Source organism: Lissotriton helveticus, chromosome 11 (genome assembly GCF_964261635.1).
Source record: "Lissotriton helveticus chromosome 11, aLisHel1.1, whole genome shotgun sequence".
NCBI classification, from domain to species: Eukaryota; Metazoa; Chordata; class Amphibia; order Caudata; family Salamandridae; genus Lissotriton; species Lissotriton helveticus.
Window position 1 is genome coordinate 1055288172 of NC_136072.1, and position 12471 is coordinate 1055300642.

A 12471-nucleotide genomic window follows, 5' to 3' on the forward strand; every position below is an offset into this window, starting at 1 on the left:
AAAAACCTTGGCAAGGAGGGTAATTGGGGGGAGCATACCCATTCTCCACGAGATTGAGAACCCAAAGATCCGATGTAACCAATTCCCAATCTCGTAGAAAATGGGTAAGCCGGCCCCCCCACTGGGCCCACATGATCCGGAATGGTGGATCTAGGGCTGCTTTGCTGTGGTGGCAGGGGGTTGGGAAGAGGTAGAGGAGGAGGCCTGACGACCCCTAGGACGAGCTCTTTGCCTGCCTCTGTACTACTTGTACAGCGTATTTTGCTTCTGCTGCTGTTGTGGCTGCCTGTAGGTCCGAAAGGAAGACCTGACAAAACCTCTGAACCTCTTCCCCGCAGTACCTCTGGACTGTAGGCCCAAAGATCTCGCTGTCGCTCTGCTGTCCTTGAAACTTTCTAAAGCAGCATCAGCCTTCTTTCCAAACAGTCCTGACCCATCAAAGGGCAAATCCATCAAGGCAGCTTGGACATCCGTAGAGAATTCAGAGGATTTAAGCCATGCCGCTCTTCTTGTGGCCACTGAAGAACCCATCACTCTTGCCACCGAGTCAGCAGTGTCCAGACCACTCTGAATGACCTGTCTAGCGGCAGCCTGAGTGTCAGTGATCACCTCTTGAATATCCTTCCTATCCTCCTCAGGAAGCTTTGGAACCAGCTGTTTGACTGAATCCATCAACGCATGGATATAGCGTCCCATAAGACAAGTAGCATTTGTCGATTTGAGCGCCATGCTTGCCGAGGAAAATACTTTTTTAGCAGCCTGGTCCTGGTTCTTTGATTCCTTATCCCCAGGAACCAGTGGAAAAACGCCCGCAGATTTTTTCGAGCAGGCCGCCTGCACAACCAAGCTCTCTGGTAAGGGGTGTGTGGATAAAAAGTCCGGGTCACCAGGCGCCACCCTGTACCTTCAAGCAACCGCCCTCGAAACAGCAGAGGCTGTAAGCGGCCTTTTCCAAACCTCAGATATAGGCTCCGCCAAAGCATCATTGAAAGGGAGCATAGGCTCGACCACAGAGGTAGGCGAATGAAGGACTTCAGTCAGTATATTAGCTTTATACTCTGCAGTAGGAAGCGCTATATTCAACAAGTCTGCAGCCTTCCTTATAACCACGTGATAAGGTGTCACATACTTAGAAGGGGCATCGGAAACAGAGGCCAAATCCCAATCAGGAGACAGCTCAAGACCACTAGCCTCTCTCAGATCATCGAAAAGATCTTCTGAATCCTGCAGCTCACCCTCTTCCATTTCTGATTCACGGTACCTCTGCTCTTCCAGAAGTCTCTGTGCCTCACGCCTCGACCTCTCCTTCATGAATGAAGTTGACAGATCCAGAATCGACTCCGTCGGAGCCGGCGTCGAGCCCGAAGCCGGAGGACCAGACCGCTGAACACGAGGTCGGATCGGATTCGGCATCGGCATCGAGGGTGTCGGCGTCGAAGGTCTTGGCGTCGAAGGCTTCGGCGTCGAAGGCTTCGGTAGCGCCGAGAAAAGCCAAGGCGGCGTCGGAGCATGCATAAATGGCATAAAAGGCGCAGGAGCGCAAGTCTGGGGGATACCCAGATTGTATGTTAATGGACCCGTGGGACCAACCGGTGCACCAGAGGGGTACATAGCTCTTGAATACACTCCATACATAGCATTCAGGAACTGAGTAGGGTCCTGACCTGGAGCACGAAAAGCAGGATAAGAGCCCACAGGCTGCTCTCGAGGAAGTGGAGTCTTCTCGACTTCGACCTCCACCTCAGGCTGGTACACCGGGGTCGACGAACCCGCAGGCAACGGAGCCTCCTCTTCTCCTCCATCTTCTTCTTCTCCCTCACCCTTCTGGTCAGAAGAATGAGTCGGAGCCGGAGAAGGATTCGACATCGGCTTCGGAGAGTGAACAGGCGAATTCACAGGCGAAGCCTCACCTTGGGAGACTTGAACCTCCAGAGTCGGAGTCTCCACATCCTTGCAAAGCAACTTCACCTGCGACTTCAGTCTCGAGCTCGAGTCCTTCCCAGAGTGATGGCGAGACTCATGAGATCTCTTCTTGTGCTTCTTCCTCGACGACTTCGAAGCATGCACCGAAGACGACCTCGAGCGCGACTTCGAGCGAGACCTCGACCTCTTCTTGTCCTTCCTGTTCTTCAACTTTGAAACAAGGAGTTTCGCCTGCCTCTCATGGAGTTCCTTAGGATTCATTTTCTTACAGGATGACCATTCGTCGACGTCATGGTCCGAACTCAAACACCAAACGCAGCACTCGTGCGGATCCGTAATAGACATCTTGCCGCACTCTCCGAAGGGCTTGAATCCAGTCTTCTTCGTGGACATCTCGACACAAAGAAGCAAAAGGACACCGAAATAAAACAAACAGTAACAAAGTTACCAACAGCTACAGAGGATCCCAAGAAACCGTTAGCGCCGACGACGCAGAAAAAAGGGAACTGATGTCATCACGCCGGCGTGGGCCTATTATGGAGTCGGTGACGTCAGCGGAGTCGCGCCTCTGTGACGTCGTCCACGTCGGCGCGAAGCTACAAAAAGAATTTCCGAATTTTGCGGACGCAAGGGGATATTCACAAGGTGAGGAATCCACTGGCAGATGTATCCATCAGAAAGCCCTTGACTTGTCAGTTAATACCACAAAAAGGTTTGCGATACCCTGCTATCTTTATTTAAAGATATTATTAGTCAGAGATCTCATTTAAAAATGAATTTAGAAAACAATTAATTTCTTCTTCTGAAAGGACAAGAACAAGAACAAAAACTATTAGGGAGACTTCATTCCAGAGAGGCAATAAGTTCCCCAATCATACGAGCTACTGAACAGACACCTCTGTTACCACTAGTTTTTGGGGTGCACTAAATTACTTGTGCCATCAAGAATAAATGGTATAAGATTAACAAGAGACCTGTTAACGCTGCTGAAAAATCAACTAAACTATGCACTTACATACCTTTCATGGCGAAGATCCTAATAACAGGGAGAGTGAAAAGCTAACAACAAACTCTACAAGGCAACTTCCATTTAGATCGGTCATACTAGCTTTAGAACCATCTCAGGTTCCAGCGAAGGTTTTGCTAAATAGAATATGCTATTCTCTGCATAAGTAAAGGAGAAGCGGTCATATTGCCTCATGGATAACTAAACATTACTGCCAACACAAGAGGAGTACTGCTTATGGAGACAAAAAGGACACTGAAAAACAAAAATAAGTGGACCAAGATTGCCTACAAATAATGCATAATACATAACCTTTTAATAGAAACCGCAGTGGTCCCAGACAAAAGTAATTTTGTGTACAACCGACTGAGACACAACATACCTTAGAATTTTCAAAGTACTAAGTTTGAGAAAAGTAAATCCATCCCACGTAAGGACCCACCAACACAACCACTGTCTGTGCACACGGGTCCTGCATCACCGCTGATATTTTAAAACGTTGGCCTGGCTAAACATCATACTAGTTAAACTGCTGATGGAACATTTGTTTTATACAATGTTTCGGAGTTCTTTCAATATCCCCTGATCTAGGCAATAAGTTTGTCCCCCAGGTGCACGTTACTATGCACTTCTTGCGTACAACTGGTGACAGTGACCGCAACACGGGAGGATTGTGAGACCTTGGGTAGGATGTTTCAGCATCTCATCGACATGAAGGATGCTAGGGGCTTCGCCCAGTGGCCGAGACTTGGCACTCTTGACTTTTCTTACAAAGTATGAAGCATGTCTTCTGTGCGATTTGTGTACTCATACTCTGCATGCAAATCAGGTGGTTCTGGGGGCATCTGCTATCTAAGATAGTAACAAAGTCAGGCATGCCTAGGGTGATTTTTCTACAAACAGGACACACAGAAGTTATGCAGGTTCGTTGCTGCATATTGTGCGATGCACATGGCTTAACCTAAAGTGTCACTGCATCAGGTACTCTAGTGGAAGAACTAAGATGGAGGGGGAAAAAACAGTTTAAAAAAAAGTACAAAAAAAGATTGAAAGCTCCAATTGATGTGGGGCGCAAGGCAGAATGTAAGGAAGTCACGGAGAGGAAGAGAGACAGTCACAGAAGGGGTTTCCAGTCCTACGACTGGCTGGCAGGCTATCCACATAATTGAGAATGAGAAAGAGACAGAACGCAGAACTAGAACCCCATTATAGGAAATAAGTGACATTCCAATTATCACACACATTGGCTAGCTGAAGAAGCTGAGGTTATGGCACTGGGCATTTTGTTCAAGTTCACAATTTCGCCACTAAACAGGATATCCTTAAATATTAATACTTGAGTCCACAAATTATGATAACTAGCTGGAGGTGTCATGACTTATAGCAACGCATGTGAAGAAATGAACTGCAATTATCGTATCCACAATCATGAAACCCTCAAAGCTAATATTTCAGCGTGCATGCAGATCTGTTATTCAAAGAAACACAGCAGAAAAGTGCATTATGGGTAAGGTACCTTATTCCAGGTATGACAAACTGCAAGGGCAGAGATGACAGAATGTAGGAGGGGGTGATGAGGTGTGGTCTAGTTTAAATGACCTTCACAGTCGGTTCGTTTGAGGTACAATTGGGAGCTGGTTATCCTCACAACCCCCGTCTTGAGGCTTCACTGTTCAGCAAAGCTCACTAGTAAATATTACAGTATTTGTCACACCTTTAATCGTACAAGTTAGCTATGCTTCATGTTGATGCAAGGTGAACAAGCAGTGAAAAGCAAAGTCAATAGGTCTGTCTTTGCTGTGCTAAAGGACACTGCATGTGTGCATCGCTCCATGTCTGCAAGGGTTAAAACATTAAAGCCATACATGTTGACTTTGCCAAAGCAAATTTTGCATTAAGCAGCCTGATTGTGCTCCTTTATGCATTTGTATGCCCCTATGAAAGTGTGTGTATGCCAATACGTTAATGTACATGTGGGTGTGACTCGCACAGTCGCACTGCACTGCAAATGCGGGTGTAAAAAAAAACCACATAAGAAGTCCTCGTCAAAAAAGAAACCTGTAAATAATGGCAGGGAGAAAGCGCTTAAAGAATATTTTGGATAATATGATTTTCTGGGCTGATCTCTCCAAAATCCGCAGTGCCATGAAGACCCCATCAGAATTGTAGTTGCACTGACGAATAAAAACTACTTGAAGTTTTCCCACTGTCTTCCCCTTTCAGTGGGGCCTATTGGAAGCATGTGCCCCCCCCCCCCCCCCCCCCCCCGTCTCAGGGGGGCACAGTGGAAGCGCATCGGCCAGCACGTTCCGCCTCTCGGCGAGCCACAGCGCAGAGATGCCACCCTGGAGAGGCGCCACTGGTGGACACTGAAGCCCTTACCTGATCATGTCCGTCCCGTATCACCGCCAGCTCCTGCTCCACTTCTCCAACGTGGCTGGTTGCCTTGGCAACTTCCGCTTTCTCCAGGTCCCTCTCAGCCATCAGTTGTTCGATGTGCTGCTGCTTCTCCTTCAGAGCCTCCTGCAAGGCCGTGGTGCCAGAAATCTTGCGTGCATAGCGGGAGGAAGTTTCAGTGAGCTGCAGAACAAACGGAAGACAGAAATCATTGGATGTGCCCTGAGACTGCCCCGAGTGGGCAGTATGCCGCACGGCCATGCGTTCAAGATCGGCTGCGCGGGCCCACAGGAATGACACACAGCGCGGCTACCTTTAGCAAAGCATCACACGCGCCGCGCATACGCGCTCGGGAACCAAAAATACCTGCGCATACATGATGGTGTCCCGGTTACCAAGGCAACGAGGAAATGTGCAAGGGCGAAAAGCCCAAAATAAACAGAACTGCGCGAATTAAAGCATGTTTATCACACATCAAAAGCACTGGCACATTCGTTTTCAGCGGAAGAGCGTTGTTTTGATGAGGGAAGGCTGGTTGCTAGTTACTTGGCAGATACCTCCACGGAGTGAACAGCTCTTTTGAGGACGATGGTGTACCCACAGTTCAGTACCAAGCTTCACGGAAGGAGTAACAATTCCAAAGGGAAATCATTGAGGCCCGTTGTCGCATGGATGTATGTTGAGGCACATCTTCAAATAAAATATCCACTGCAGCACAAACGTCATTTGTAGTGTTGGCCAGAAATAATATATTCTTGAAATCTACCACAAATTTTGAAAACTGATTGAGCAAGTCCTACTGTGAGTAAAGACGTATCTAAGTAAGGTGACCATCTCACCCCAGGTCCTTACGGACACGGTCTCCAACCCCGAACTTTCCTCCTCGAAAACAGCATAATTAGTTCGATGGAAGCCAAACAAGACTGACATCACCAAGAACTCATTAGGATATCAGGAAACTGTGCCCTAATGACCTGGAGGGAGACGGTCACCCTACATCCAACTGAGTAGAGTTATCTGACTGAAGTAAAACTGCTCTCTACACTTGTGGTCATACTGTTCACACAGAGGGGCACACTGTTGCCACTTGTGTAAACTTGACCTCTTGCTACCTCTCTTCCACTGAGCTGGCACTGTTATTAACAAGCATCACTCAACTCAACAGAACTATATGTGTAAACTCTACTGCTTGTTGTAGGTCCTTCAGTAACGCAGCACTGTTAGTAGGTAACACTCCACTCAACGGACTATATGTACTATCTTCACTGCTTGATAGATGTCTTTTACTGGCGCAGCAGTGTTAACAGGTATCATTCAACTCCGCAGTACTCCGGTGCAATATTGACTTTTGTTATCAGTCCTTTACTGAGGTAGCACTGTCGTTAGCAGGTATCACTCAACTCAACAGAACTATCTGTGTAAACTCGACTGCTTGTCATCAGCATTTCAATGACGTCGCACTGTTAGTAGGTAACACTCAACGAAACGAAACTATATGTACAATCTTCACTGCTTCATACATGTCTTTCACTGGCGCGGCACTGTTAAAAGGTATCATTCAACTCTGCAGTACTCCCGTGCAATATTGACTTCTGTTATCAGTCCTTTACTGACGTAGCACTGTCGTTAGCAGGTATCACAACTCAACAGAACTGCTTGTGTAACATTTATTGCTTGTTTCAGACATTCACTGTTGTGGCAATTTTGTTGGTAGTTATTACTCAAACGAACTATTGGTGTAACCTCGATTGCTTGTAATCAGTCCTTCACTGACGTAGCACTGTTGTCAGATATTTTACTCAACAGAACTATATATATATATATAACCTTCACTGCTTGAGATCAGTCTTTCACTGATGTAGAACTTTCAATAACAGGCAGAACTATCTGTGTAATCGTAACTGCTTGTTATCAGCCTTTCACTGAGGTAACACTCAACAGCCAATATGTACAATCTTCAGTGCTTGATACATGTCTTTGACTGGCGCGGCACTGTTAACAGGTAACATTCAACTCTGCAGTACTCCTGTGCAATATTGACCTCTGTTATCAGTCCTTTACGGATGTAGCACCTTCGGTAGCAGATATCACTCGACTCAACAGAACTGCTTGTGTAACCTTGATGGCTTGTTTCAGACATTCACTGTTGTAGCACTGTTGTTGTTAGTTATTACTCAAACGAACTATTGGTGTAACCTTGATTGCTTGTAATCAGTCCTTCACTGCCGTTTCTAGACAGTACTCAACAGAACTATTTGTATAACCTTGACGTGTTGTCAGTCCTTCACTGATGTAGCACTGTTAGTAGGTAACACACAACTCAACAGACTATATGTATAACCTTCACTGCATGAGATCAGTCTTTTACTGATGTAGAAAGGTCAATAACAGTCAGACCTATCTGTGCAATCTTAACTGCTTGTTATCAGCCTTTCACTGATGTAGCACTGTTAGTAGGTAACACTCAACTCAACGAAACTATACGTACAATCTTCACTGCTTGATACAAGTCTTTCACTGGCGCGGCACTGTTAACAGGTATCATTCAACTCCGCAGAAATCCTGTGCAATACTGACTTCTGTTATCAGTCCTTCACTGTATCACTTAACTCAACAGAACTGCTTGTGTAACCTTGATTGCTTGTTTCAGATATTCAGAGTTGTAGCAATGTTGTTGGTAGTTATTACTCAAACAAACTATTAGTGTAACCTCGATTGCTTGCTATCAGTCCTTCACTGACGTAGTAGCACTGTTGTCAGACATTTTTCTCAACTGAACTATATGTATAACCTTCACTGCTTGAGATCCGTCTGTTACTGGTCTAGAACTATCAATAACAGGCAGAACTATCTGTGTAATCGTATAGTATAGATAAGCTTTATTCGATAAAAGATTTATCATAAAAGCATTTTACAGAATAAGGAATTATAAAACAGAATTTTAAAACACAGCTAAAAATTCAACACCGATAATAAAATGTCATGTACAGTGAAGGAATCATAAAAAATGACACATCATATCTTTAAAATAATCATAAATTCCACAAATCTAAAATTTCCATTACAGAAGAAAAGAAGGTTTCAGCCATATAATACCCTGACTTGGGATAGGTACACTGAAACGAAACCAAGGTTCCTTGTCCTAAGCATTTGTGATTGCCTTACAATTGTCTCGTATCTGTGTAATCTTAACTGCTTTTAATCCGTCCTTCACTGTCGTTTCTAGATATTACTCAACAGAACTATTTGTATAACCTTGACATGTTGTTATCGGTCCTTCGGTGAATCAGTGCTGTTCGTAGCTAACACTCAACTCAACAGACTATATGTATAACCTTCACTACTTGAGATCAGTCTTTTACTGATGACGAACTGTCAATAACAGGCAGAACTATCTGTGTAATCTAAACTGCTTGTTATCAGCCTTTCACTGATGTAGCACTGTTAGTAGGTAACACTCAACTCAACGGACTATACGTATAACTTTCACTGCTTGATACATGTCTTTGACTGGTGGGGCACTGTTAACAGGTATCATTCAACTCCGCAGAAATCCTGTGCAATACTGACTTCTGTTATCAGTCCTTTACTGAGGTAGCACTGTCGTTAGCAGGTATCACTCAACTCAACAGAACTGCTTGTGTAACCTTGATTGCTTGTTTCAGACATTCACAGTTGTAGCAATGTTGTTGGTAGTTAGTACTCAAACAAACTATTAGTGTAACCTCGATTGCTTGCTATCAGTCTTTCACTGACGTAGTAGCACTGTTGTCAGAAATTTTCCTCAACTGAACTATATGTATAACCTTCACTGCTTGAGATCCGTCGGCTACTGATGTAGAACTATAAATAACAGGCATAACTATCTGTGTAATCTTAACTGCTTTTAATCCGTCCTTCACTGTCGTTTCTAGATATTACTCAACAGAACTATTTGTATAACCTTGACATGTTGTTATCGGTCCTTCAGTGACGCAGCACTGTTCGTAGCTAACACTCAACTCAACATACTATGTATAACCTTCACTACTTGAGATCAGTCTTTTACTGATGACGAACTGTCAATAACAGGCACACCTATCTGTGTAATCTAAACTGGTTGTTATCCGCCTTTAGCTGATGTAGCACTGTTAGTAGGTAACACTCAACTCAACGGACTATACGTATAACTTTCACTGCTTGATACATGTCTTTGACTGGCGCGGCACTGTTAACAGGTATCATTCAACTCTGCAGTACTCCTGTGCAATATTGACTTGTGTTATCAGTCCTTTACTGATGTAGCACCTTCAGTAGCAGATATCACTCGATTCAACAGAACTGCTTGTGTAACCTTGATTGCTTGTTTTCAGACATTCACTGTTGTAGGTAGTTATTATTCAAACAAACTATTGGCATAACCTCGATTGCTTGGTATCACTCCTTCACTGACGTAGGACTGTTAGCAGATATCACTCAACTTAGCGGAGCTATCTGTGAAACCTTGATTGCTTGTAAGCTGTCTTTCACTTACTATTTGTGTAACACTGACTGCCTGATATCAGTCTTTCATTGGCATAGCACTGTTAATAACAGGTATCATTCAACTCTACAGAACTACTGTGTAATGACTGCTTGTTTTCATTCTTTCACTGACGTAGCGCTGCTGTTTGCAGGTATCACTCAAATAAACAGCTATTTTCGTACACTTGCCTGCTTGTGTAATCCAGACTGTTATAAGTATTTAACTGAGGTCCCACTGTTGTTAGTAGGTGATCACTCAACTCAAGAGAACTATATGCGAAACCTTGAACGCTTGTTATCAGTTTTTCACTGATGTAGCAGCACCATTATTAGAAAGTAAAGCTCAGTTCAAGAGAACTATCTGTGTATCTGTGCTTGCCATCAGTCGTTCATTGATGTAACATTGTTAATAACCGAAATCACGCAACTCAGACAAACTATTGGGTAACCCTCAGGGCTTGTAATCAGCATTTAACAGGCATCGCACTGTTTATTACATGTTTCATACAACTCAACAAAGCTATTTGTGTTACCCCGACTGATTGTTAGCAAGTGGTCAGTGACGCAGGACAGTAAACAAAAAGTATTGCATAACACAACAGAAATACGTGGGCACCCTTCATTCTTTCTTAACACACTAGCAATGGCATATTATTGTAAATAACAGGTGTATTACCCATCTGATGAAACTATTTGGGTAGTCTTAACTACTTGCTATCAGTCTTGCAGTGATATATAACAGATATGTTATCGAAATTAATGGAATTTCGTAGGTAACATAAATCGCTTGATACTAGGTTTGCAGTCATGTAAATCATTTATCAAGTGTCATTTGTGTGTCACCATTCACACACTACTTCAGTAGGCATCAAGGCCAGAAACACATTTACTTTTCGCCTTTTTAATGAAACCAGTCTTGGAACTTATGTGAAGGATAATACGATAAGGACAATTGCTTGATGATCTTGTCTAACAGAGCAAATAAGTTACTTATGCCAGGACCGGAGGCGAGGATTACGCTGTACTTTCTTCACTTTTATTTACAGCAGCCATGTCAAGACATATATAAACAGGACTTCAGTTCCCATTAACCACTGGGAAAAAGTGAAACCAAACAGTTCATCCAACCCACAGCCAGGCACCCTCTTGATAGTCCCTTGTCGCCATTGCTGCCTCCTCTTTCTTCGCTGCTCCAGCAGCCTGAGCTAAGTGCCTCCGGCTTCAGGCTTCTTTATTTCATGATTTGGTGTTTGTGCTTGTTAATGCTTTTAAGGTATAACTGCACATAATGCTTGTTTGTTTTACAGCACAGCCACGGGAACGCATCGGCTTTCTCCTTCCTTCTTACACATGGCCAGCTGCGACGTGAGGCACGTGCGGTGCTCCGACCGTCGGAGGGTGCCGCATACTGTTTTCCCGCGTGTTTCAGCGTGTCTCTACTCCCTGACGGGCGAACTTACTTGTAACTTCATTCAAACAGCGCGGCCGGCCGGGAGCCCCTGGGGATTAGATGAGCTTAAAATCTTCTCAATCGCCTGCAGTGTTATTAGGTCACGCTGGGGTCTGGATTTCTCTATAAAAAGAAGAGCTCGGGCTCCTAGTGCACACGGTGGGACACAGATTCAACTTACTGACCCAATATAACTAAGGGGAGGAGTGGTGTCCCAGGATTGGACCCAGAGTGGCCATGTGGATTGTTAAAGTAAGTTGCGAAACTCCCAAATGTTGATTTGCCCTGACCATAAATTGGGAGATGCCCAAGCTTCTATTTATTCACCATTATGAGCGACATTGAGGAGAATTATATGAACGAGGACGGTATTACCTACCTCTCCGTCGATGATAACGTATGTGAGTTTATCAATGCATTTATCATGAAGGCAGTGTCATAGGTGGTGGCGCCCCTGGAGCAGAAGCTGCTTCAGATTGCAAAACGCTGTTTTAAACACCTCCCCTGGAGGAAAGACCTTTTTGGGACCCAGATCCCTCTACCTATGGGGCACCTGACCAGCCCATGCAGAAGTGAAGCGCAAACTGGACCATGAACTCGGCGCTGCCCTGGACGCTTCTGTGAGACTGAAACAGGCCTTTATGGACCATGCTCAATCTCTGGAGTCAGAACCTTTACCAGTACCCATGCCTTGACCCTGAGGCAGTCAACCTGTTGACACAGGGCCCTTTTCCCCCACCGAACCCCCCTGGATGGGGTGGATTACCCCTCGTGCTCTGCTTCGGAGCCAAACATGGGCAGTATACCATGGCGACCTTCGCCTACCCCTAAGATGCCTGACAGCTATGCTACTTTGGGGAACATGTCTTATGAGAAACCCTCCGACATGCTCGACCCCAATGAGCCGAGTGGTCGCCGGCCGAAAAGGTAGCCACACACGTGGATAGGAGGCTTTGGAAGCCCTTTGACAAGGAGGTTTGTATGCACCTATGGGCGAGGAGTGCCTCCGCCCGTCTCTCGATTACAGGGTAACAATAACCCCTGACATTGATGGCATATTCCTGGCCAAGTATATTAGAGACCCTAAGAAGGGCATAGATAGATCCTGGCAGGACTGTCAGGATAAACTTCTTGATATATCCCGGGCTGCTACAAGAATCCTTGACATTGTGGAGGAACTTCTTAAGTGACA

General features: G+C 45.0%; 1 protein-coding gene across 10 annotated transcripts in view; it reads right to left on the reverse strand.

The window, feature by feature from the left end:
* Positions 1-12471, reverse strand: part of CLIP1 (CAP-Gly domain containing linker protein 1) — a 771076-nt gene that overhangs the window by 534873 nt on the left and 223732 nt on the right. For 9 of the 10 annotated variants that reach the window (XM_078667570.1, XM_078667568.1, XM_078667562.1 and 6 more), the window contains one exon: positions 5312-5509. The exons of the other annotated variant lie outside the window; for it this stretch is intronic. In XM_078667570.1, coding sequence (XP_078523696.1) covers positions 5312-5509 — 198 coding nt within the window. The remainder of the gene's footprint in view (positions 1-5311; positions 5510-12471) is intronic. 10 annotated transcript variants of the gene reach the window in all.